The 27,974-nt window shown below is 39.9% G+C and overlaps 2 protein-coding genes and 1 long non-coding RNA gene across 10 annotated transcripts in view; 2 read left to right on the top strand and 1 right to left on the bottom strand.

Moving 5' to 3' along the window:
• The window catches only part of DENND4A (DENN domain containing 4A), a 120,285-nt gene extending 119,002 nt beyond the window's left edge, over positions 1 to 1,283 (bottom strand). For 4 of the 6 annotated variants that reach the window (XM_086322965.1, XM_086322969.1, XM_086322964.1 and 1 more), the window contains exon 1: positions 1,142 to 1,281. The gene's annotated coding sequence lies outside the window, so the exon portion shown is untranslated. Of the gene's footprint in view, positions 1 to 1,141 lie in introns of all 6 variants that reach the window. The other 2 variants (XM_086322966.1, XM_086322968.1) reach the window with 1 other exon arrangement.
• Positions 1,105 to 2,082, top strand: LOC147365328 (uncharacterized). The gene has a single exon (XM_086323001.1). It carries the CDS (start codon positions 1,105 to 1,107, stop codon positions 1,510 to 1,512), a length of 408 nt encoding a protein of 135 aa, XP_086179127.1. The 3' UTR covers positions 1,513 to 2,082.
• A 19,881-nt stretch (positions 2,083 to 21,963) lies between these two features.
• The window catches only part of LOC147365327 (uncharacterized), a 42,417-nt gene continuing 36,406 nt past the window's right edge, over positions 21,964 to 27,974 (top strand). For 2 of the 3 annotated variants that reach the window (XR_015135433.1, XR_015135432.1), the window contains exon 1: positions 21,964 to 22,259. This is a non-coding gene — a long non-coding RNA (uncharacterized LOC147365327). The remainder of the gene's footprint in view (positions 22,260 to 27,974) is intronic. The other variant, XR_015135434.1, reaches the window with a different exon arrangement.

Below are 27,974 nucleotides of genomic sequence, written 5' to 3'. Positions count from 1 at the left end.
TTTACAATAATCTCAAATGCACTACAATAGATTAATGTAGCCTGGGCTAAGCTGTTCACAGGTGTCTCCGCCTCCTTCACCCAACAGGAGAGAAAAGGTAGACCAGGGCAAGCAGAAAATAGAAAGAGACTATGTACACCAAACAACAGCTTGTAATCTTGTAAAATTGCTTCTTTTAAACTTGGATTATTATTGTCATTAACGGATAATATTTTAAAGAATAACATATTCACGGAGTAGTACAATTCCTGCCCTTACGGGTCTCTAGCTAGCTGACACGCGTTTTCTTCCCAGATAAATACATGCCTGTTGACTGATGCCTATCCTGCTGTTGCAAACAAGAAATAACTGTCCTATGAGACAAAAACCCTTCTCTCTACGGCTCCAGGCGTAACCATACGTTTGAATTAAAAGCACACTGGAACAATAACAAAAATCTTTCAGTGCATCTATCATTTAAAAGCATGATAATGAAAAGTCGTTGCTGCGACCCAGTTTTAGGTCACAAGCTTTTTTTTCCCTCCTCCCCCTAGAAAGCGGTAAACTTCAAAGGGAATGGTGGCGACCAGGAATTGTTTATCACCTCCCCGCCCCCCCCCCAAAAAAAAAGACTGGGGAAAAACCCCAAACTGGCCAACTTGGACGGTGAGCAGGCTCACGTTGGCCGAGATAGGCTAGGCAGACCCCCGCGAGGAAAATCGGGCCTCTGGGGGCCCGCCAGGCTCCAGCTGCCGCCTGTTTAAAACGTCGAGCAGGTGGGATTCCGTGAGGCCACCTCCGTCTTACGTAACGAGCTTGTCAAAATCCCAGTTCCAGGACCTCCCCTCTCACCGCCCCCGCCCCCATCCCCCAACAGGAGCCCCAGGCCAGCCCGGAATAGAAAATCCCGAACGAAAACAGGAGACCCCCAGCTGCCGACGCAGCGGCGCGGGTGCTGCTCTCAGCACCACCGCGCCACCCGGAGCCGACCCAGCTAGCGAAGGACAGCCAGGCTCCGAGAAGCCCCCGAGCGGAGGTCACAGCCATCCACGCCACATCTCCGAGCCCAGCCGGCCCCGCTCCAGTGCCCACGGCTGTCACCGCTCCGGGCAGTGACAGCTCCACATGCCACCGCTGTCCGCGCCGCCGCCCCCGCACTCACCTCACCGCTGGCTCCCGCTCGAGAAGCGGGTCGAGCTTGGAGAGCGGTGCGGCGTCCACTCAGCGGTGGCGGGACACGAGGGGCTGAATGCCGCGGCGCTCCGAACCCGCTTAGCTCATCCCCAGCGGCGCTCCGCCCTGCGCGGCACCCCCGCCCGCCCAGGCCTGCCGTCTCAGTCAGACGGGACTCCCCCTCCCCTCGCGGCCGCCGCTGCCTCCGCCTCCTGCTCTGGCTCCAGCCGCCGCGGCCGCCGCCGCTGCGACCGGCGCCATCTTGACAGTGACGGAGGGGACGGAGGCGGGGATCGCGGCCTGCTAGCGCCAATAGCGGACCAGGCCCTTGCTCGAGGGGGCGGTGCAGGGACGCGTTGAGGGTCGCGGGGTCCTAGCGCCGGATACGCGATAGGCGTAGAAGGTGGGCGGAGCTGAGCAGTGTTCTCTCGTGACGCGCAGTGGAGTTGGGGAAGTGCGCTGTGGTTCCCCTTCGCGTGGAACCGAAGGGAGCTTGGGCGACACACACTTTCCCTTCCCCTTTCACCACAGCGAGGGTCAGGATCCGTCATGGGCCAACTGACCTATTTCCTCCTTCCTCCCCAGCAGTCCCAGTAGTGCAGACGTCGGCTAGCCGGAGCTCGTGGCGTCTGCCTGAGCGGCAGCTCCTCTACAAACGGCACTCAGATTCCCCAGGAAACCCCCTCAGGGGTTAGCAACCACCTCCTAGTTGGTTTCGGTACCAAGATACTGCAGGTCAGGTAAAACAGAGAATTCAGGAGGGTTCTCTGAAAAGTACATTGATGAAACACCAATTGTTGACCGAAGGTGTGTAGGTTACATTGGATTAATGGGTTATGGCCTACTTACTACCCGGCTATGGTGCCACCATGAATGGCTGTTGGCAAGTTGCCTCTGAAAAATGAGGATAATAAAGGTTGATTACTGCTACTGGGTTGCTCAGAAGGTTAAATGGTATAATACATGTGAAGTGCTTAACATAGTACCTGAAAGTACTCAATGTTCAATATTACGTGGAAAAAAGAAGGAAGAAATAGGACCCTAAAAGGTTTCAAGTCAACTTTCCTAAATGGTGCAGAATAGTCTTTAACCCCTTCTACTAACCGGATTTATAGCTTTATTTCTTATCTCCATTCCTTTTGTTGTATTCAGTCAATCAACAAACATTCACTGAAACTCAAAAACCGAGGGGACACACTGGTGAGGAAAACAGAAAAGGTCTGCTCTCTAGACTGGAGTTGACAGTCTAGTGGGAAAAGGAGGGACAGTGAATACTCATGAGATCTTGAGAGAAACATGCTATAAAGGCTATGAACAGAATTCTGGGAGAGCAAATGCCAGGATAGTTTGAAAAAAAAAAAGTGGTCAGGAAAGGTGCATCTGAGGGATGAGAAGGAGCCAGTAATCTGAGAAATGCCCTGGAGAATTAAGGCAGAGAAAATGGCTATGCAAAAGACCTGTGGTAGGAAGGAACTTGGCTATTGGAACTGAGTGGAGTCCATAGTGCCAGGGAATCTGTGGTGCAAAGAGGAGTCTGCCCTGATACTGAAGAGGTGAGTGTGTAAGCAAGTAAGGGCCCATTTCCCCAGGCCCTAGGAAGACAAAGACGACTGGATTTTATTGTAATTGCAGCTGAAAGCTATTGAAGAGGAAAGGCTGCCTATTAGAGCAGCGAATTGAGAACAGTGATGTTTGGGGTATGACATTGTATCTGTATTTCAAGCAATATATGGGCCAAAGGGGGCTTCCCTAGTGGCTCAGCTGTAAAGAATACGCCTACAGTGCGGGAGCGTCAGGATATGTGGGTTGGATCCCTGGGTTGGGAAGATCCCCTGGAGGAAGGCCGGGCAACCCGTTCCAGTATTCTTTCCTGGAGAATCCCATGAACAGAGAAGCCTGGCAAGCTACAGTCCATAGAGTCACAAAGAGTCGGACACCACTGGAGCAACTTAGCACTGCACAGCATGGGATTTAAAGTAAAAAACCTGGGATTGAGCATCTCCAACACTGAATTGTTCAAATTATATGTTCTGGTCTTCAGTTTCCTTATTAAAAAAAAAAAAAGTGAACATCACGTAAGACTGCATATGGAGAAATACCACTTTCACTGACAATTGTTAAATAATGTAATTTCTAAGTGTTTTGTATGTCATGTATAGTTGCCTAAACTGAAGTTGCTGAGTCGTGTCTGACTCTTTGCAACCCCATGGACTGTAGCCTACCAGGCTCCTCCATCCATGGGATTTTCCTGGCAAGAGTACTGGAGTGGGTTGCCATTCCCTTCTCCAGGGAATCTTTCTGACCCAGGGATCAAACCCAGGTCTCCTGCATTGCAGGCAGATGCTTTACTGTCTGAGCCACCAGGGAAGCCCTAATCAGTGCAGTGCTATTTGGTAAGTACATTTATTGGTTTATTTATTGCAAGTAGTAATCCAAATCAGTGATTCTTTTTGCATTCATTTATGAATATGTAGTTTACTGATGCTGTAATTCCAAGTGTGTTTTTCTTTTTTTTGGCTGTGTGTGCCATTTCCAGAACTTTTTCATGATCCCAAACTGAAACTCTGTACTGAGTATATTATAAATCCTATTCTACTTTATAAGACATGTACTTTTGAAAGGTATCTGGTAAGTTCCTCTCCCACGCCCCCCCAAAATGGCAGTAGCCTTGGTGATCAGTAGGATTGTTTGCTGCCATTGGAGGGTTTAATGGATTACACAATGTGAGTTTATTATTATGATTTTTTTTTTTTTGACTGTGCCTGGTGGCCTATGGGATCTTAATTCCGTAACCAGGGATCAAATCCAGATCCACAGTAGTGAAAGCAATAAGTCTTAACCACCAGTGGTGGTGGTTTAGTTGCTAAGCTGTGTCCAACTCTTTCCACCCCGTGGACTGTAGCCTGCCATGGGCTTCTGTCCTTGGGATTCTCCAGGCAAGAATACTGGACTGGGTTGCCCGCCCTTCTGCAGGGGATCTTCTCAACCCAGGGAATGAACCTGCATTGGCAGGCGGGTTCTTTACCACTAGCGCCACCTGGGAAGCCCCTTAATCACCAGACAGCCAGGGAATTCCCCCATATAAGTTTAGAAACCACCATCGGAGAAATAAGAGTAAGAATTAAGTGTCAGTTTTTAGCTCAGATGGTTAACACATCATACTAATGAGGAGGACTAATGTAGGATCAGTTAATTTTCAGCACTGAAAAGCTGTGTTCTGTGACCATAAAATGTGCCCTTTGGTCTTGTAAATGTGCACTCCAAGATGGCCCAGACAACCTGCCGCTCTATGTATGTACAACTACTCTAACTATGGAGAAGGCAATGGCACCCCACTCCAGTACTCTTGCCTGGAAAATCTCGTGGACCGAGGAGCCTGGTGGGCTGCAGTCCATGGGGTTGCTAAGAGTCGGACAGGACTGAGCGCCTTCACTTTCACTTTTCACTTTCATGCATTGGAGAAGGAAATGGCAACCCACTCGAGTGTTCTTGCCTGGAGAATCCCAGGGACGGGGAACCTGGTGGGCTGCCGTCTATGGGGTCGCACAGAGTCGGACACGACTGAAGCGACTCAGCAGCAGCAGCAGCAGCAGCACTCTAACTATGTATCTTTTTTAATGCTATTAATTTTCATTAAAAAATAAATGTTTCCAGCTCTGGGTAAATTTAATTTTAAAAAGGACTCTTCTGTGAAGAATGGATTAGAAAAGAGCAAGAGAGAAGGAAGCCTATTTTTTGTCACATTTTAGATAACCCAGCATTCCATAAAGTTCAAAAGATCAAGATCTTGACCTGAAAATACTGAGTCAACCACTTTTTTGTATTTTTGAGCACATCCCAGATGCAGCATTTTAAGTCTACTAAACAAAATGTTAAATCTCTTTTCCAGGATAGATCCTTCCTCCCCACTGCCCATATCATTCACAGGATTCTTCTTCCTAATGTGAGGGCATGGCTGTAGTATCAATGATTGAAAGGGGAGAATTATAACATAAAGGGGCAAGGGGGAACTCTTTTGGATGGATGGATGTCTAGATATCACTATCTAGATGGTAGTGATGGTTTCACAGATGTATACACAGATCAAACTTTGCAAGTTGCACACTTTAAATATGTATAGTCCACTGTGTGTCAATTACTTCTCAATAAAGCTGTGGAAAAAATAAGTTCAATTGGGAACCTCTCACTCTTAACTGGCAAACAAATTCACATATTTTCATCTGCATTAAGGAATGCCAATTAAAGTATTGACTATGCTCAGTCGCCAAGTTGTGTCCGATTCTTTACAACCCCGTGGACTGTAGCCCTCCAGACACCCCTGTTCATGGGATTTCCCAGGCAAGACTACTGGAGTGGGTTGCCATTTCCTTCTCCCGGGTTAAAATATTATAGACATATAATTGCAAGCGTAGTATGTAGAATGGAATTCTAAAAAGCTTCAAAAGTTGAAAAGTTTTGGGACTTCTCTGGAACTACAGTGGTTGGGAACCTGCCTGCCAATGCAGAGGACAGGGGTTTGATCCCTGGTTTCGAGGAGGATCCCACATGTCACAGAGCACCTGAGCCCATGTGCCACAACATTGAGCCTTTGCTCTGAAGCCCAGGAACCGCAATTAATGAGTCCTCGTGCCACAGCTACTGAAGCCCACACACTCTAGAGCCCGTGCTCTGCAGTAAGAGAAGCCACTGCAATGAGAAGCCTGCACAAAGCAATAAAGACCCAGTGCAGCCAAAACAAAATTAAAAAGTTGAAAAGTTTTGAATGTTTCTTTTTTTTAATCAAAGATAACACTTTCTGAAAGAACATACTCAAAGGCAGTAGAAAGACAATAAGGAGCATTTGACTGCATGCTCAGGAAATGCATTTAAGTACCTTAGAGTCCTAAACAGTCATATCATGAGTCCTCTCAGCATTTGTCACAGTAGTCACAGTTAAACCCTAAATGTGATTTGGGTAAGGGAGTCTAACATTGCAGTCACGGCCAGATTTTTTAAAATGTGCCTTAGAAACTTGGGCTCCATGCCTTTTCTGAAATTACGTTATCTTTCACACCTGGAACTCTGTCTGGTTGTTTCTTAGAAATTATTTTTTTAATGCTGTGGCTTGAAAAATCCATGAAGGAAAACTATGAAACCAGTAACAGTTTAAAACACTGGAAACTCAATTATTGTACCACCTAATCCTTACCACCTGTTAAATCGATTTAATTGCTAAACCAGAAAGTTTATTTTTTATATCTTTTTTTAAAATTTATCCATGTCTTGGGAAGAGTATTCTAGAAAGCTGTTCTTGATATCTGTTCCTTGCAGCTTTCTTATGGATGAGAAAGCCTTCCACCAAGAACTGATGGTCTTTTAGAAAATCTTCAGATATCTCCCAAAGCAGAACACATGATACCAAATTCTATTCATTGTGAAAGTGTTAGAATGACATTTCAGTGTATTTAATCCACAAACTGAAATTTATTGGCATTGTCAGATTATCATCTTTCTTCTTAAAAACACAAACCTGCGACTTCCTTGGCAATCCCTGATTAAGACTCTGAGCTTCAAATGCAGGGGGCAAGGGTTCAGCCCCTGTTTGGGGAACTAGGGTCCTGCATGCCAAGAGGTGTGGCCAAAAAAAACAAAAAAAACCCCATAAACCTGATGAAATACTTTTCAAAGACAAAGTATCTGAACAACTTGTAAGAATAATAGTGAGAAATGTCATGTTGCAAATAACAAATTCGAAACCTGATACTTGAGAAGAGTGTCTAAGGATAAGAGGGCTGCAGCAGTCTGAGACACTGCTCTCTTTACCCTCTCTGTGGCTGAGGAGTCATATCTTTGAGTCAGCACTTTCCCACAAATTTGAAAATTATCGCCTCTCAACATCTTCCTCAAGTTAATGCTTTTACTTCTCTCAACAATTCCTGCTATTAATAAATTCAGCATTTAGTTTTTAAATGATCTGCAAAACGAAGTTATTTTATGTAGTATATCTTAACTATCATTGTCTGTGGTTGAGTATTTTCAGAACGTTTTACAAATTCACTTCAGTTGGCATTTATACACAAAGCACTGTGCTGGGCACAAAAGGGAATGAAAGTAGATAAGTGCATATTAAAGGCACAAAGTATGCTCCCAGGCAGACTGAGAAGTTCCACGCTAGGTGTCTAAATTTGTTGCTGTGGGAGCTTAGGGAAGTTGAGTGATTAATTCAGAATGTATGGATTCAAGGTGATGGATAGATGACATTTGAACCAATCAAGAGAGAACTTAGACTTTCTATAAAAGGTGTATGTGTGTGTGTGTGTGCATGCTCACGTGCATGTACACACTAAGTCACTTCATTCATGTCTGACTCTTTGCGACCCTATGGACTGTAGCCCACCAGGCGCCTCTGTCCATGGGATTCTCCAGGCAAGAATACTGGAGTAGGTTGCCATGTTCTCCTCCAGGGGATTTTCCCTACCCAGGGATCAAATCCATGTTTCTAATGTCTCCTGCATTGGCAGGTGGGTCCTTTACCACTAGCACCACCTGGGAGTTAGTTTAGTCGTTTGGTCATGTCTGACTCTTTGCGACCCCATGGACTGCAGCACAACAGGCCTCCTTGTCCATCACCAACTCGTGGAGTTTACTCAAACCCATGTCCATTGAGTCAGTGATGCCATCCAACCATCTCATCCTCTGTTGTCGCCTTCTTCTCCCACCTTCAATCTTTCCCAGCATCAGGGTCTTTTCCAGTGAGTCAGCCGTCTATAAATGGTGACTGCACCTTGTTTGGGATATGGGGGCTGGGGTGATACAAGATAAGAAAAGCTTTTCTTTTTTTTCTCCGAATCTTTATTACAGATGTACTAGAATTGTTCTCAACAAATGAAACAAATGCTCATAAATTGTTCCAACACTTTGACTCTATTTGGGAGTGGCCAAAGGTTCAAATAATTTGGAAGGATGGTTATCTGTGCTGACTTGCAGGAAATATGAGTCATCTTTTCTCATGTACTCAGCACTGTTGTTACAGCTAGGATATTTGGGAAACACGAAGCTAAACAAATCAGACACTGGGAGTCTTTTTTTTTTTTTTTTTTTTAATTGATTGGCCCAGACATGCATCCTGCAAGTGTAGACAACAGGGACGCCCTTTTTATTGTCAAAGCTTAAAGAACTCTGCCGGCAAGGGGAAACACCTGCAATTGAAAAAAAATAAGCTTAAAAATATAATACTTCTGTTTTCTTTATAATCCCTCAGACTAGGAGACAAACACATCTTTAGTCTATACATCTCCTCTAAGCGTCAGGATTGTATATTCATTTGCCTCCAGACATATAAGTCCCAAGTGCACCTGAACGCAACATTTTAAAAGGTAAACTCATTATCTTGACCTGAAACCTGTTTCTCCTATATTCTCTAATTTCTTGAATAGGACTCACTATACAGTAGTCCGGAGAAGGCGATGGCACCCCACTCCAGTACTCTTGCCTGGAAAATCCCATGGACGGGGGAGCCTGGTGGGCTACAGTTCATGGGGTTGCCAAGAGTCGGACACGACTGAGCGACTTCACTTTCAATTTTCACTTTCATGCATTGGAGAAGGAAATGGCACCCCACTCCAGTGTTCTTGCCTGGAGAATCCAAGGGACGGGGGAGCCTGGTGGGCTGCTGTCTATGGGGTCGCACAGAGTCAGACACGACTCAAGTGACTTAGCAGCAGCAGCAGCATTACAGTAGTTAGAAAAGTCAAAACCTGTGAAGAGACTTCCCTAGAGGCCCAGTGGTAAAGAATTCCCCTTCCAGAGTAGAGGACTCAGGTTCGACCCCTGGTTGGGGAACTAAGATCCCACATGCCATGGGGATGTGCATGCAACTAAGCCTTGCACTGCAAGGAAGAGCCAGCACAGCCAAACAACAGCAATAACAACAACTACTGAATACGTTTGAATTTCCCTGATGGTCCAGTGGTTGAGACTCCACACTTCCACTGCAAGGGGGCATGGGTTTTTACCCCTGGTTGGGGAAGTTCCACATAGCTGGCAGTGTGGCTAAAAAACAAAAAACACCTATAAGTAATCAACTCATCTTTTTTCCCACTTATTCCTTAAAAATTAATCAGTCATCAAAACCAGTTGATACCATCTCCTTAACATCAAGCGTATCCTTCTTCACCTTTCTATCTGTATTCCTACTGACCCAGTTAAAATCCCTGTTTTTTTTTTTTTTTTACTTGAAATTTTGTAGCAATCAACTAACTGGATTCCCAATCTCCTGTCTTTTCTCCTTCATCCATCCCTCCCTTTGTTGCCAGGCTGATCTTTCTAAAGAAGAAATATGATCATTTTTTCCAGAGATAGCTTGAGGTTGCTAGCTTCCTATTTTCCTTTCTTTCTACTCTGGGTGGAAAAGTTCATCAGTGTTCAGTCGCAATGTCACCTAAGAGGAACAGGGTGTTAGGATCTGTTCCTGGTTCTTCGCTTCTCTTCTCCAGCATGTTGACACCTCTCATTCAGAACACTTTCAGGCTCATGAGAGGAGGCTCTTAATGGAACTTAAGAAAGCATTTAAGCCTCCGCTGTCCATAAGCACATAAGATTGCCTTTGCTCAGTCGTGTCTGACTCTTTGCAACCCTATGGACTGTAGCTTACCAGGCTCCTGTGTCCATGGGATTTTCCAGGCAATAGTATTGGAAGTGGATTGCCATTTCCATCTCCAGGGGATCTTCCCGACCCAGGGATCGAACCCAGGTCTCCCGCATTGTAGACAGACACTTTACCATCTGAGCTACCAGGGAAGTCTTAAAAAGCTGTGCCCAAAGCATTTAAGCCTCTGCTGTCCATAAGCACATATATGCATACAAAGAGATGGATTGGTTAGTTATATTAAGGACAAAGTTAATCCAGAAGGGAAAAACTCTAGCAACTAGTTTATTCAGGATTTGGAGAATAATAGACATTTAATAATAAAAATTTAAATTAGAAATAAGCAAACATAAAAATCTCCAAAGCCTCTCCTAGGGCTAGTTTAGGCCCTTATGTCAGTCACTTTACTATCTCCTAGAAATAAATATCCTTCCTCTACATTCTCTACTTACAAGTCTGCAAGTTTTCATGTTTGATTGTAATTATCTTAACTGCATTTGAAATTTAATAAAATCAGCATATTGATTTAATAGAATTTAGATGTTATAATTATAATTTACAGAGTTTTAGATTATACTAAGAAGGAAACAGAAGTTGAGATGAGGCTATCCTTTATTTGAATGTATTAGAACTGAGGTGGAAGAATAGCTTTTAGAGAAGGCACAGTAGAGCAGTGCTGGCAAGCTCCTGCCTGCCTGTGCAATGCTGTCTGGAAAGTAGTGAATCCTACAGGGAAGAAAGCAGAACCGTAGAGCCCTTGATGTCAGGTTGAGGAGAGTATGTAACAATACCATTCATCTTTAACCACCTTTGTGATAAAAGGGAATGAGGAGTTAATGGAGTTATCAAAAAAAAAAAAAATATATATATATATATAGTCTTCCATTTCAGATTCTCCTGGTGATCACACAGCACAAGGCTCTATTTGCCACAAGGTTAGAACCAAGTATTGAAATACTAGCAGTAATAAAAATGGTCATCAGTTGCAAATGAGAATCTTAAGGGTGGAGTTCAGGTAACATATAGGGCAATTGGACAAGGGTAGGGCTAAATGGATTGGATTACAGAGTGATTGAAGTGGGGCCAGCAATTAGAAGTGGATTTAAAATGTATAGTGTGACCCACGTGGTGTTGGCTTTATGAGAATGATATTTTCATAAATTGACTTCATGTTTCTATAACCCAGAACATAGGAGTTTTGAGCAAGAACCTTAGAGATCATCTAGTGAGCATTTTATTTTCCAAAAAGTGAACATTTACCTGCTTGTGATTTGTCCAAGGTCATAAACATACAATAGTGAGAGGAGTTTGAAGACTAGAATCTAGATCCCCAAGTTCTTTGCTTTCTCTATTACAAAAATATGAAATCAGTTCTGAGAACTCAGTATTCTAAACTCTCCATGAAGTAAGCTGGATATATAGGAAAATTATTGTTTAGGAAAAAACTGAAAAACTGAAAAAACTGTAGACCAAAGCCCAGGCCTCACAATTCCTGGGCCAGTAATCTTCTACTAAACCACATTGCTTCAGAGATTAAAAGAAAAAAAGTGAAAACTTAAAAAAATGCCACATGTCTAGGCATAGAATTCACTCTTTCAATCTGCAGGTATTTTACTGTTGTTATATGCTGGGCAGTCCTCTAGGTGCCATAAAAAAGATCACAAGATTAAAAGATTTATTTTGTAAGAATAGATTTCTATTTTGCAAGACTAAAATTTGAAGGTTACCTAATTATCAGGGAAATGCACATGCCTTTTGGTAGTTGATAAGCTAGCAGGAAGTATGTCTTGGTATAATACAGTATTGAAAACATTTTCACTTTCACCAAAGGATGGGTTTCAAAGTATCTACGGTATTACCTGCTACCGTATTTTTGTGTGTGTATATATATATATGTATATACATATATATATATATATATAAAATCTGACAATGCCAAGGTTATTGAGGCTGTAGGAAAACTGGAACTCAATGCTCTACTAGGGGGAATGTCAAATGGCCCAACCCCTTTGGAAAGCAGTTTGACAATACTTACTAAAATTTAAAATGCATATACCCTACAATCCAGCAGTTCCATTTCTGGGTATATACTCTAAAGCAATTTTTTCAAACTGTAATTCATGATCCATTAGTGAATTGTGAAATCAATTTAAGGGTTATAATAAACATTTATTTTTTTACAAATGAAATAGAACAGAAATACCAGGGTAAGGATTATTTTGTGAATTTTTGTGCACCACCTAGATTCCCTCTTTCCAGGACTAAATGATTAATTCTCTGAGCTGCTAGATATGTTGCATCCAACAGCTTTTGGGTGAGTCTCTCTGTAGGACTGTCTCCTGGAAGAGAGCTACTTGCCCAAGGTCACACACACCCTCTTCCTGGGTGCAGCTATATTTCAGTAACTGAGCAGTGCAGGTATATAAAAGCCTGATCCCCTTGCCCTGATTCCAAATGACTGAATAATTACTGCAGCAAATGTGGGATCAACTGAGGCCTTTGTTATCACTTTGTTGGAGCACAAAACTACCTCTGCCCGTATTCCTGCTTCCTTTACTTCCCAGCAGGTACTTATTCCAGGACACTCCCTCATAAACAGCCTGTACACAAATTTCTATCTCAGATCTACTTGCCAGGCAACTCAGCCTGTGGTGATATGTGCATGTATGCATGTCGATGGCACCCCACTCCAGTACTCTTGCCTGGCAAATCCCATGGATGCAGGAGCCTGGTAGGCTGCAGTCCATGGGGTCGCTAAGAGTCGGACACAGCTGAGCGACTTCACTTTCACATTTCACTTCCATGCATTGGAGAAGGAAATGGCAACCCACTCCAGTGTTTTTGCCTGGAGAATCCCAGGGACGGGGGAGCCTGGTGGGCTGCTGTCTATGGGGTCGCACAGAGGCGGACACGACTGAAGTGACTTAGCAGCAGCAGCAGCAGCATGTACAGGAACTTAATATAAAAATTATTTCTTAATGTGTATTGGCCATAAAAACTTCAGAACTCCTGCACCTAGGGAAAGTCATGCCCATATGCACCAGGAGACACTATGAAGATGTTTGTTAGGGTATTGTCCACAGTGATGATGACAAAAACTAAATGTCCATAGTCATGCAATGGAATATTATATAATACTTAAAATTAGTGAAATCTCAGATATAGAAAACAAGCTTATGGAAACGGGGCATGGGGGAGGGATAAACTGGGAGATTGGGATTAATATATACACACTAATATATATGAAATAGATAACTGTTAAGGACCTACTGTATAGGGAGCATAGGGAGCTCTATTCAATACTCTGTATGGGAGAATAATTTCAAAAAGAGTGGATATATGTATAATTGACTCACTTTGCTATATGGCAGAAACTAACACAACATTGTAAATCAACCATATTCCAATAAAACTAAAAAAAACTGTCTAAGAAAATTAGTGAATCTACTGACATCTAGCAACATGAACAAATTTCTACAATAAAGGGACACTTACAAACTTTAGGATAGTGGCTTCCTCTGAAGAAGGCGTGTGGGAAATGAGATGAAATTGGGGCTTCAGTTGTGACATTGTATTGTTTTTGAAAGAAGTATCTAAACAAATACAGTGAGATGATAGCATTTATTAAATTTGTAAGAGTACATATGTTTTTGTCACTTTTCTGAATGTTTAAAATATTTTAAAATTGAATTTTGTTCAATAAATTATTACTGCAGAAAATCTACATTAAAAAAAAAAGCATTTTAACTTTATCTTACTATCAGGAAGTAACGAAAGAACAGCTAACAAGGTCACTTCCTCTTACACCAGCCATTTGGTCACAATGTAATGGCTCATGGAGTCCAGATATTCCAGTTATAACTGTTTGGCTGTTTTAATTACATTATTTATGCCCCCCCCATTTTCATTACTACTAAATTCCATGTAATAAGAACAATACTGAAATCTTTTAGGAGTTCATCAATATGTCTGTTGTACTGTGTGACACCAAAAGTGGAAGTTGCTCAGTCATGTCTGACTCTTTGTAACCCATGGACCGTACAGTCCATGGAATTCTCCAGGCCAGAACACTGGAGTGGGTAGCTGTTCCCTTCCAACCCAGGGATCAAACCCAACCAGGGGATCTTTCCAACCCAGGGATCGAACCCAGGTCTCCCACATTGCAGGCAGATTCTTTACCAGCTGAGCCACCAGGGAAGCCTGTGAAGCCAAAAGAGGGAATTGAAAAAAAAATACTAAGCAAGGTATTTGGTTGACCATATAAATAAGGTCACTCTGGTTTAATAGTAGCTTCACATTAGTGGTGACAGGCTTAAAGTAGAGAGGATGAGAAAGGACAGTAGAAATATTATTACCAGGGTCTTCCCTGGTGGTCTAGTGGCTAAGACTCCACACTCCCAAAGCAGGGGGCCTGGTTCAATCCCTGGTCAGGGAACTAGATCCCACAAGTGGCAACTAAGAGTTTGAATGCCATAACTAAAAGATCTTGCATGCTGCAACAAAGATCGAAGATTCCCTTGTGCCACGATTAAGACCTGCCACAGCAAAATAAACAAAATAAATATTTTTTTGAAAAAGGAGAAATATTATTACCATTACATTCCTGAGTCTTCACAACATTGCCTTTGTATTATATAGGACACCTAGAGTGCAAATGAAACTGGCCAAGTTGTATTAGAGGAGGAATTCAGTAGAGGCTCATATTATTATCCAAAAGCATGTGTAACAGATCTAAGGAATGCACTAAAAGAAGTAAGCAGAATAAAAGTGTGGCCAGTAATGAAACTATGAATTAGGGTAAGAAGTGGTTGTGGCTTTGGGAGAGTCTCTGCTGGATTTTACTTGACCCTTCATTTTACTTACTTAGGTTTGGTTTTCTTTTTCTATAGAACATATGCAAAGTGCAACCCTTTGCCTATGCAGACTTAATATGATTTACAAACTTTAATACAGAAGCTATTTTAATACTTCAACCAATGCATATATTTAGGGAAAAGAAAAACTGTGGAATATTAGTAAGTCCTATGTATAAAAACAACCAAAATAAAGCAAATCTTCATAGCTTAATATGAGAACAGAGTGAACCTATTTATAAGGAACTACAGTAATGCAAAATAACTCTAAACGATGATACGTAGGGGTTTCCAAAGTAACAAGGAAGTTGAAACAAGCACATTTGGAGGTTAGAGTCTATTAGAAATAGTTGCAGATGGAAGTTTGGGGGAAATTGTTAATGCCTACCTCAGTCCTCAGAAATAAGAATTCCAAAAAATTTGAGTAACTGGACCATAAGCTGATTTGGATAAATAAGAATATCACTTAGACAGGACACATATATGCTGCTAACTAAGGTGGGTCAGAAAATATCTTCCAAAATAATTTGTTCTTGTCACTGTTACTGCTTGGAATTGTGAGAAAAAGATCTATGGCTTGAGTAAGTGCACTGTCAATGAAATAAGATTTGTTACAATGAGACCTGTCTACTAGATGTAGGAAATAGGAAAGACACTTGAGACGTGTGTTTTCTGTGTGAAAAAACTGTGCCTTTGGAACAAGGTTATTAGCTCATAGTTCCAGGGAAACTTCACATTCAGGGCCTAAGAAACCTTACTCAATGTTTTTCTATTTGACCTAGTTAAATTTCTTGGAATAGGAAGTTATGATGCTAATTTTTTCAAGAATCGTGCAGATGCCTCTGAGAAACTTTTGTCCTTTAAAACTTGTAACTACAGTATAATCTATAAAAATTTTGAATCACTATGTTGACACCTGAAACTACTATAGTACTGTAAATCAACAATATCTCAATAAGATTTTTTTTAATTTAAAATATCTGTAAATTTAGAGGGAACAGGGAAAGGAATTTTTGTGAAGGATGAAGACTAGAAGGCCTACACATGAGGCAGCTTTCAGGCAGACTGTTTATTTGTTTGGTCTTATTCACAGCTGAGACTCTATTAAGACATTAGCAAATCCTAGTCCAGATTTTGGGACAGAGGGGTAAATACTTGACCTTTCATTTTCAATTAACCATTTCCCTTCCATTCCAAGTACAACCCCAACTACATCTTTTTTTATTTTTTATTGGGATAATTGCTTTACAATATTGTGTTGGCCTTTGCCAACTACATCTTAATCATTTTGTCCTTTTGAGTATTTTGTGATCAAATCTATAATTATCTGAGGGACTTTTCATATCTTTCATCTTTCATTTTGTGAATATATATTGCCCCAGTTTTTAATTACATGGCTTATATCAATTTATGTGTTTGGGTAGAATAATTGTTAATTATCATCATTATTAAAAACATTCAGATCTCTACATATATCCACACAGGTTGGCATTTACAAAAGAAATTCCTCAGACATATTTATTTTCTTCCATCAACCAAAAATAGCCTCAACACAACACAATTATATTATGTAATAAATTTTTGGTCTCCTATTTTTATCACTAACACCCATCTCAAACCCTGAAACCTCAAAAGGAATCACATAGGACTACATACCTTGTTGATATTTAGTAAATAGTCATCTGTTCTTATTGCGTTGGTCTTTGCAGTTCTCATGTAACGATGACAATCATTTATTTAGACCATTAGTTGTCCTTAATCCAGTTTTGTGCTAGAGTCTCTGGAAAGGCCACTTTAATCTTTAGTGAAAACCTTCAGGGTAGAAGCTCAGAGAACTTAAAATTTTTGCTTTAATAATCAGTTACCTACTTTAAGACCCTCACATGAAAAGTTACACAAAGTACCTTTTCCTGTGATCTCTTCTTCTTTTTTTCCCCCTGTCCTCTTTGGTTTACAACAGACACAGTTATGTTACAACCACATAGCAAAGTTTTGCAACAGAATGGCCTTGAAATAGAATGCAGCCCACTTGAAAACTTAAGCAATCATATGGAATAAACGAAATGGTGACTGCTAGGCTTCACGTGTTTCTTCTTATAAGGAAGTTATCACCTTTTTGGAAGACTGTATTAGTTTTTTCAAAAAATATTTCACTTTAAAAAATTATTTACTTATTTACTATTTTTGGCTGCACTGTGTCTTCATTTCTGTGCTCCGGCTTTTTCTAGTTGCGGCGAGTGAGGGCTCCTCTCCAGTGGCGGTGCGCGGGCTTCTCATTACAGTGGCTTCTCTAGTGGAGCTCTAAGCTGCAGGGCTTCAGTAGTTGGGGCACATGGGCTGAGTAGTCGCAGTTCGAAGACTCTAGAGTGCGGGCTCAGTAGTTGTGGCCATGGGCTTAGTTGTTCTGTGGCAGGTAGGATCCTCCTGGATTGGGGATTGAACCTGTGTCTCCTGCATTGGCAGGTGGATTCTTAACAGCTGGACCACCGGGAAAGTCCAGGAATGTTATTCTTTCATTGACCCCATACCTCAGCTATATCAGAGAGTTTTTGTAACATACAGTCATAGTGCTACAGCCAAGAAATAATCCTATTATCTACAAGTGCTGCTTTAGTCAGTAAAATACAGCTTCTGAAAATAAGTAGTTGCTACTACTTGGTCACTACTCTAGTGTTTCTCATCTCTCTTAAAAATGATAAAATTACTGAGGGCACATAAACCCTTTAAAAATTTACTGTGTCTGCATACTTGAGCCGCATCAGCAAATGAATTAAACAGCTGCAATAATACTTTGAAACCAAAGCTTGATTCTCAAAACTGTTAATCTCTGTTTTTTGGGCTTTCTCTTTTGTTTGTTTGGGGGTTTTTTTGGCAAGAGACCTCATTACTCTGGCCACAGATGACTTGCTTGAGTTTCAAAGTTTTCCTTTTTCAATTTTGATTCCGATATGAAATTGAAATGATAAATAAGCAACATATGGGCCACTCTGATAGACTGAAAATTCTCCTTAGGCTGCACGTGCCTCCTGATAACGGTATAATATGCTGTCATTGGAACTGCTGATCTGACTCTCTCGAAACACTTTGTAAACATTGGGTACCCACTCAAAGTCAGCCTAATAAGAGTAATTCTTCCACATTTTTCTCCATGTCTACCAAATAAGATCATTTTTCATGTGGAAACTTGAAGAAAGTAAAAAATTTTTTTTTTAGTAGCTGTGGGTAAATTGCAGGGTACCCATAAATGTCACAAGCCAGGGGCAAACAATTCAGTAACACAGTTTTCCTAACCACGCAAAAGTGTGTTCAGCCAGTTAATGGTCTCATGATCTCTCTAACGACTTTAATTGTGTGACTAGGAGCACTCTTATGGTAATTAGGTGACATTAAAATTTCAGAAAAAGAATGGTTCCAGGGCCATATAAGGGAGGGACAATCAAGAGGCAGGGGACTTGTATATACCTATGACTGGTTCGTGTTGAAGTATGTCAGAAAACAACACAACACTATAAAGCAATTATCCTCCAATTAAAAATAAATAAAAAATTTTAAAGGTGCTAGTTTCCTTCCTTTCTTTATTTTTCTATAGAAGTTTCTTGGGTTATTGACTCGTTGGGATGACTTACTTTAGATGACTGTGGGGTCGTTGATTTATTCTAGAAATTAGCATTTTTATTAAATGGTCTAACAGAAAACTCATACACTATATAAGCTTTATCAGCACACTTACATCCTTCCTCATGTAGCACTTGAAACTGTGAGATGTTGCATGAAATTGTCTTCTCTTAATCTGTATCTGAAGCGACTTAGCAGTAGCAGCAATCTGTTTTGTAGGTAATTAATGAAAAGTCATTGTTCACCTGTATAGCAGAACGAAAAGGATGGCTTAATTTTGACCTGAAAAATGAAGAATTTCTTTAATTTCTGGCAGTGTCTACACGGCACAACAAAAGGTGGAGATTTGGTGTGCCCTCAGTTCCAGTTATTTTGAGAAATGGGGAGAACTATAATAGTGTGCTCTAAATTACTAGGTTTAGGTTTGACTCTTTACATCAAAATATACATCATTGCTTAAAGAATGCGGCAGCATGTTCCATGTTGCTGATGATTCCCATCAGAACAAGAAAACAAGGAAAGCAGCTATTATAGTCTTTAGCAAGAGTAAGCAAAGAGATTTCGCTTACGTGCATTACAAAGCAAATGTAATCATTTAATTTGCAGGAAAGAATAAACCATCACATGCTATGATTTCCATACTGCTTCTCATAGATTGAGTGAAAACTTTATTTGTAATTTTGTCTTCATTTCAAAGTATATTGATATAAAGGAGCTGGAATTCAATTCTTGTAGAAGTTAAATATGATTCTTTAACTAAAAGTTTCTTGACTTGGCCTCAGATTTATGGTTCAGATTACTCTTGGTTTGCTGGCTTGGTTTAGAAAACCGAACACCCTGTACAATTCTGAATTAGAAGTCTCAGGAAAAAAAAATTCTTTCTTAATTACAGAAAAAATTCTACTTTCTTAATTACACTGTATTTTATAAGAAGATTACTCATTCTAAAATTAGCCCTCGATGATGGCAAAACAGCTGGATGCAAAGTGAAAAAATTCAAGGACTCCTACAGTTTTAGACAGTTTCAACAACCTCTTTTGATTCTTAATCTTATATGTTTTACAGTGGTATAAAATACTCAAAACTATGGTACATTAAAGTATATTTAAGTCTGGTGTGTATTGGTGTTTATTTCCTGCTATAGGTTAACAATCTAAAAATAGAAATACTATTCATTTTTTAATGAGGTTTTGTACATAATTCTATAAGGGTTTTCAGAATGAGAACTGAACTTGCTTTTTCTTGACTAAAGTTTGCACCTGGCTGCAAACAGAGGCTGTTGGAGACCTGTTACATTTTTGCTCTATCTGACGATCTTTGTCTTAAAAACAAAAACAAGAGTTATTTAACATACAATAAAAATAAGTTTTGTCAAAATGCCTAGTGTTAAAACTACCACTACGATCAAGATACGGAATCCAAGCCCCACCCAGATTCCCTTGTCTACCCCTTTGTGAGCAGACCCTTACCCTACCCTTAACCAAGATAAGCCCAAATCTGTTTTCTGGTCCTATAGTTTTGCCTTTTCAAAAATGTCATATAAATTGAATAATATGTACTTTTTGAGTCTGACTCCTTTCGCTAAGCAAAATGCTTTCGAGATTCATCCATGTTCTTGTGTGTGTCAAGAGTTTATTCCCCTGCAAAAAAAAAAAAAAAGTTTATTCTTTTTTTATTGTTGAACAGTGTTCTTTTTATGGATGTAAAAGTTTAACCATTCCCAAGTCAATGGACATCTGGACTGTTTCTAATTTTTGGTTATTACAAGTGAAGCTACTGTAAACATCTGTGTTTAGGGTTTTGAATGAACATAAGCTTTAATTTCACTCTGGTAAATACCAGGGAGTGAGATTGCTGCATTTGTGGTGATTCTATGTTTAACTTTATAAAAAAAATGAAACAAAACAAAACTACCAAATTGTTTTCTAGAGTGGCTCTACTGTTGTGCATTGGCCTCCAACAAAGTATGAGAATGCATGAAAGAATTCAGTTGCTCCCTGTTCTCACCAGCTGTTGGTACTGTCAGATTGTTTCAGTTTAATTATTCTAACAGGTGTTTTATAGTATCTCATTATGGTTTTAATTTATATTTCCCCAATGATGAATGATGTTGAACAGCTTTTCATTGCTTATTTGCCATCCACGCCTCTTCTTTGGTGAAGCCCAATATTTTATTGGGCTTGTTTTTTTCCTTATTATTTTTTTGAATGTGGAGTTCTTTATATACTCATCAGATATGTGATTTGCAAATATTTTCCTCCTATATAGCCATCTTTTCATTCTCTCAATTGTGTCTTTTCATTATCTTAAAAAATATTTCGTTTTGCTGAAATCCAAATTAATCAGTTTTTCTTCTACAGATCATGTTTTTGATGTTGTATCTAATTACTCTTTGCCTAACCCAAGGTCACAAATATTTTTTCCTATTATTTTCTTCTAAAAGTTTTATTTAGGTCTGTGATCCATTTTGAGTTCATTTTTTTGAATCAATCTTTATCTTTTAATTGAAGCATTTAATCCTTTCATGTTTAATGTAATTACTAATATATATGAATTTGTACCAATCATCTTGTTTTCTCCTTTCCACTTGTTCCTCTGGTTCTACTTTTATTTGGCTTTTCACCTTGTTTTGAATTATTTTTTTCTTATTTCAGTTTTTTCCCCTCTACTAGTTTCGATTTTGTATTCAGTTTAGGTTTTTTGTTTTGTTTTGTTTTGTTTCATGGCTAGTCAACAGTGCTATTTAAAGTGTAGTCTTGGGACTTCCCTGGAGATTCAGTGGTTAAGACTTTGCCTTCCAACGTCGGGGTTTGTACGTCGAGGTTGTGAATTCAATCCCTAGTCAGAGACCTAAGATCCCACATACCTCACGGCCAGAAATCCAAAGCATAAAACAGAAGCAATATTGTAACAAATTCAATAAAGACTTTAAAAATGGTCCACATTTTAAAAAATCTGAAAAAAGTAAAATAAACTGTGGTCTTGAACATCAATGTCAAGCTGGGGGCTTGTTAGAAATGTAAATTCTTGGGCCCAGCTGACAACTAAATCAAGACTCGTGTTTTAACAAGCCCTTCAGATTGTTCTGATGTGTGTTACAATTTCAGATGCACTGAAATTAAAGCATACATATTTATCAAAGTTCTCCCCTTCTCCCAGACAGCAAGCACTTTACATACTTTAAATCCATATACTCGCCTCCAAGTTTTATGTTACTGTTGTATTTTAAATCTTTTTTTAACCTCAGAAAACTTTATTCTTGTTCTACATAATCAAGATCTGTTTAGTTTAGCTTTACCCATCTTGACCACTTTCTCTGCTCTTCATTCATTACTTTTTAAACCTTTCATCTGAGATCACTTTTTTTAAGTACATTCTTCAGAATTTCCTTTTATGAACATCATGGAAGCAAACTCACTTAGCTTATCTAAAAATATGATTTTTTTTTATCTTCTTTTTTGAAACATTTTTTTTTCCTGGGGGTAAAATTCTAAGTTGGCAGTTATTTTTTTCTCCTGAAGGGACTTAGAAGCCTATTTCTCAGATGGTCTCTTTGTCTTGATATTCTGCTATTTCACTATGTTGTGTTAAAACGAAATTATTTTTTGTTTTGTTTTTAATTCTGCTTGGAATTTAGTTGGTATCTTAAATATGTGTTTTGAAACAGACTGGTCCTTGAAAATTCTTAGTTATTGTCTCTTCAAATATTGCCTCAGCACCATTTTCTCTTTTCTTTCTTGCTAGAAAGCTGAAACTCCAATACTTTGGCCACCTCATGCGAAAAGACTCATTGGAAAAGACTCTGATGCTGGGAGGGATTGGGGGCAGAAGGGGACGACAGAGGATGAGGTGGCTGGATGGCATCATCGACTCGATGGATGTGAGTCTGAGTGATCTCTGGGAGTTGATAATGGACAGGGAGGCCTGGCGTGCTGCAATTCATAGAGTCTCAAAGAGTCAGACACGACTGAGTGACTGAACTGAACTGAACTGAGAACTCCGATTAAATAGATGTATGTCAGAATGTCTTATTTATCCTCCATATCTATTAACTACTCTTTCAAGTTCCCTTTCTTCTGTTTCTTTTAAATTATGCTGGATATCTGCTATAGTCAAATTCTTTGGTTTATTACTTTTCTCTTCATTAGTGTCTGATTTGCTGTTAAACCAGTCCATTGTGTCACTGATTTCAGTTATTGTTTTTATATTCTAGAAATTCTATTTTTAAAATATATACTGTAGAATTTAAAATATTCTATGGTTTCTTAATTTGAATAGGTGTTTTCCACTTTTTTACTTCTTCAAAAAAATAAAGCGTAGTTATTTTACCTTCTGTGTTCCATAATTCAAATATCTGAATTCTTTGTGGGAGTTTTCTGTTGTTTCTCTTGGATATTGTTTTTATTGGTCCTCACTCAATAGTAACTTAAGTCTTGAGAAGCTTAGTGTTTGTTACTGGGAGATGCTCATTTTCCTTAGAAAATCATTTGTGTATTATTGAAGTACATTCCTCCAGAAAAGATTTACATTTATTTCTTTCATATACCAGGACCTACTCAACTTACAGTGATAGAACTTTCCTTGGACCTATTTTAGCTGTATCATAAGTTAAAATTTTTCAGGGACAGATTTTTTTTTTTATCCTTGGTTCTGCTCAGCACCACTGGAATTTTCCTTGTAGTCATCTGAGGATAACTGGGTGCGTTGAGTGCATAGCTTTTTCATCCCTACCCATAAGGTCTAAGTAAAACTTGGAAGAGAGGTCTCCTACAGGATTCACTAATGCCTAGGCTTTACCTTCTGTCCCACTACCTCCCCTCCCCCGACCCCGCTCTGCACCCCCACTGAAGCCAAAGCTGAAGTTCACCAGCTTGAGCAAATGTCTTAGGTCAAAAGTGATCTCAGGACACAGGGTTGAGCAACTCCAGGGGCATCATTTTTGTGAATCGGGTGTATATGGTGCCTGCTAGTGTTCTCCACCTAGACAGTGCTGTCCATGTACTTGTCTGGGCTCTACTTCACTTCTCTTTGAACTTACAATTCCTAGCTTTCTAGTCCATGTTTTGGTGCTATTAAGAGGTTTAGGATTTTTTTTTTTTTAATTCAGCTTTTTAAATTGTTTTCAGGGAATTCGCTATGTTCCAGTGGTTTAGGATTTGACTCTTTTACTGCCGGGGCTGGTTCGGTCCCTGGTTGGAGAATTAAGATCCCGCAAGCTGCATGGTGCAGCCAGAAAAAAAATTGTTTCCACTAGGAAGGGCAGTCTGAATGTCTAGCCTGCCATATGCCTGGAAATGTAACTCTCAAAACTCAGCTTTATAAACTCTACAACTTATAGAACTATCTAACAGCCTAATTTATTCAAATAATAATTACCCCCCCCTTTTATTTTCTGGCCCCAAAGTTTAAATTAGGAACAATTCATTGGAATTATTAAGACTCTGTAGTCCCTGGTACTTAACTATTCCCTCATGAATTTAACTAACACATGTATTGGATTTACATTGAAATACCAAAGTAGCTCAAAGCTTGAATAGTGACCACAATTTTTAAAATGTTTCTTAGAAAATGAGTACATTAAACCAGAATCATGTGTGTCAGTTGCATAAAAAGTGCTGCGTCTCCATAGTTACATTAAAAATAACAAGTACAAAGGGGAAATGTCTTTTGGTGGTTGATAAGCTGAAAGGAAGTGAGTTTTGTTGTACTAGATGATATGGAATGTTTTTAAGCTTTTGCTCAAGAATGGAAGGTTTCAGATCCTCTTGTATTACCCCTTGTTCAAACGTAAGCAAAAGTAGTAATGGAAAAAACACGTGTAAGACTCAGTGTATTGATATAATGTAGAAAAACGATGCAGAGATCCTTTTTTGTGGTTTATTTAATTCTCTCTGTTATTTATAGTATTTGCTCTGAAGCATAACTCAATAAAATTCTAGCAATTAAAGGGAAAGGAAATCTGTCTTGGCCCAATATTATATTAGCCTGACTCTCCATTTGGAAAAAAAATTATTTTATAACACACCAAATCAACCCTGGAGACCACAGAGTCCATTTGTGTTTGGTATGTAGTAGATATTCAATAAGTGTTGAATCAATTAATTAATGGACAGTATATAATGGGCAGTTGTAAGGAAAGCATGCAGTGGCTAAAATGTTTATTTGATCAAATTATGGGAAGAACACTACAGAAGGAAGATTCCTGGGATTCAGTCCCTATTTAGGGCCTTGTAGTGCTATATAGCCTTGGGTGTTCAGTTTCGTCACTTGCTCTACTCTTGGGTCAAACAGCATTCTAGCTCCCTGTACATAATGCATGATTTCCCAATGCAATGTCCTCGTCCTTACAGTCTTCTATCTAAACTGTCCTCCTCCATCACTGCGTGACTAACCCTACCTAGCTACGTCATCTTAGTTCTTAATACAAATAGTCCCCTACTAGGCTTTCCTGGTGGCTCAGCAGTAAAGAATCTGCCTGCCAATGCAGGAGTCACAGATTCAATCCATGAGTCAGGAAGGGCCCCTGGAGAAGGAAAAGACAACCCATTCCAGTATTCTTGCCTGGGAAATCCCATGGACAGAGAAGCCTGGTGGGCTACAGTCCATGGGATCACAAATAGTTGGATACAACTTAGCGTCTAAACAACAACACAAAGCTTTCCTGACATCACCCCAACTAGAAGTTACCTTTCCCTCTTATCTCACAGGTTTTTTCTCTTTGAACATAGTGGTATCATTTGACACTTTATGGCTTGTCTTGTGATCTTTCATGTAGCTATCTATAGTACACTGTTTGTGATAGTCTGGAAGTTCACGAGGGTAGGGCTCTTCCTGCTATTTTTTTGTACTCTCTTCGTAATACCTAGAAAAGTACGTTGAAGATTATGTGTACTCAGTTCCTATCTGCTAAGTCTGAAAATAGAGAATGATAATGCTTTTCTTGCTAATGAGGGAGGTCTGTGTCAGATGATAGCTTGAGGCCATTTCCAACATCTAGACCAATGCTTGTGAAGCCCTGATGGGGAAGGCTGGATATAAATCAAGAAAATTGTACCAGTTATTTATCCATTAATGGGAGAAGAAAAGAGAATACTTGGATAGATCAGAGCCCATTTAAAAGAAGAGGGAAATTGATGATACAAGAATAGAAAGTGACTCGAGCAGTAGAGCTTATTCTAGTCTAGTCATTTTAAAAGTTCTTTTCTCAGCTGCATTGTGTATGTACACACACACAAACACACACGCACACACCTGTGTGTAGCTGGTGTATTATGTGCCTAATTTTGAGAGATTCTCTGAGAAACTGAGCCAGAAAGTGAATCGTATTTTTAGAATATAGTTAACAATTTCATAGACATACACACTCACCTAGAGCCAGACATCCTGGAATGTGAAATCAAGTGGGCCTTAGGAAGCATCACTTCGAACAAAGCTAGTGGAGGTGAGGGAATTCCAGTTGAGCTATTCCAAATCCTAAAAGATGATGCTGTGAAAGTGCTGCATTCAATATGTCAGCAAATTTGGAAAACTCGGCAGTGGCCACAGGACTGGAAAAGGTCAGTTTTCATTCCAATCCCAAAGACAGGCAATGCCAAAGAATGCTCAAACTACCTCACAAATGCACTCATCTCACACGCTAGCAAAGTAATGCTCAAAATTCTCCAAGCCAGGCTTCAGCAATACGTGAACCGTGAACTTCCAGATGTACAAGCTGGTTTTAGAAAAGGCAGAGAAAGCAGAGATCAAATGCCAACATCTGCTGGATCATCAAAAAAGCAAGAGAGTTCCAGAAATCATCTATTTCTGCTTTATTGACTATGGCAAAGCCTTTGGCTGTGTGGATCACATAAACTGGAAAATTCTTAAAGAGATGGAACTACCAGACCAGCTGACCTGCCTCTTGAGAAACCTGTATGCGGGTCAGGAAGCAACAGTTAGAACTAGACAAAGAACAACAGACTGGTTCCAAATAGAAAAAGGGGTACATCAACGCTGTATATTGTCATCCTGCTTATTTAACTTCTATGCAGAGTACATCATGAGAAACACTGGGCTGGAAGAAGCACAAGCTGGAATCAAGATTGCCAGGAGAAATACCAATAACCTCCAATATGCAGATGACACAACCCTTATGGCAGAAAGTGAAGAAGAACTAAAGAGCCTTATGATGAAAGTGAAAGAGGAGAGTGAAAAAGTTGGCTTAAAGCTCAACATTCAGAAAACGAAGATCATGGCATCCGGTCCCATCACTTCATGGCAACTAGATGGGGAAACAGTGGAAACAGTGGCTGACTTTATTTTTTGAAGCTCCAAAATCACTGCAGATGGTGATTGCAGCCATGAAATTAAAAGATGCATACTCCTTGGAAGGAAAGTTATGACCAACATAGACAGAATATTAAAAAGCAGAGACATTACTTTGTCAACAAAGGTCTGTCTAGTCAAGGCTATGGTTTTTCCAGTGGTCATGTATGGATGTGAGAGTTGGACTATAAAGAAAGCTGAGCGCCAAAGAACTGATGCTTTTGAACTGTGATGTTGGAGAAGACTCTTTTGAGAGTCCCTTGGACTGCAAGGAGATCCAACCAGTCCATCCTAAAGAAGATCAGTCCTGGGTCTTCATTGGAAGGACTGATGTTGAAGCTGAAACTCCAACACTTTGACCACCTGATGCGAAGAGCTGACTCATTTGAAAAGACCCTGTTGCTGGGAAAGATTGAGGGCAGGAGGAGAAGGGGAGGACAGAGGATGAGATGGTTGGATGGCATCACTGACTCAATGGGCATGGGTTTGGGTGGACTCTTGGAATTGGTGATGGACAGGGAGGCCTGGTGTGCTGCGGTTCATGGGGTCACAAAGAGTCAGACATGATTGAGCAACTGATATACATCAGTTTTTTTTTTTAAATGTCGTTAACAAATTTGTTTGCCTCATGACTCACTGATGAGCAGGTTAAGGATAAATCCAAGCTATGCAGTGTTTTTCCTGGAAAAAATGAAGCACACTTAAAATTCTAGTTTTCTTGGTAAACCTGTGACCAGATGGCCCTCATAAATAATGCATCAAAATATGGTTAGAAATGGAAAAATTTGTAGTGTGTGATAAAATAAAAACATCCAATGATCTGATGTTTTACTTATTTTGACTTTCGTTGTGATTTTTGTGGAAGAGCCAGGATCACCAATAAATTGTCATGTACTAAGAATGGAATAAGTTCTGCACGAGGAGACTCCCTAGCTATGAAACCTTGAATAAGTTACAGGCTTTCTGGGCATTGGATGCTGCCTCTGTTAAATGGAAAAATATTTTATTTGTTCAAAGATAGAAGACAGGATCAAGTGCTCTCTTAAGACTCCTTCTAGCTCTTATGGAAGTTGGAACTATAAAGAACAACTGGGGTTAAAGCTTTCACACTATTGAAGTAGGATGGGAAAATAAGCACTTTTAAAATCTGTAATAATAGGCAACAAAAATGTAAGCAGAGTTGGAATCATGCCAAGTAATAAGAGATCCAGGCAGAAAATGTCTTTTCAGACGTAGTCAGCTACCTTAAACCAGTGGCTGTTCCCTTGGGGATTTCTGTAGCTTTCAGCAAGGGTTTTGCCATATAATGTTATATATATATGTATGTATGTATATATATAAAGAAAGAAAAAAGATAAGGGAACATTTTTATACTTCAAAGAAAGCATTGTATGGGAAATTTCTTTCTTCATGGATTCATATTT

Source organism: Bos grunniens, chromosome 10 (genome assembly GCF_055505025.1).
Source record: "Bos grunniens cultivar Pamir isolate PY7600 chromosome 10, Bosgru_T2T1.0, whole genome shotgun sequence".
In the NCBI taxonomy this organism is placed as follows: Eukaryota; Metazoa; Chordata; class Mammalia; order Artiodactyla; family Bovidae; genus Bos; species Bos grunniens.
Note: the sequence above shows the minus strand (reverse complement) of the source record. Positions and strands in the feature narration are given on the sequence as shown.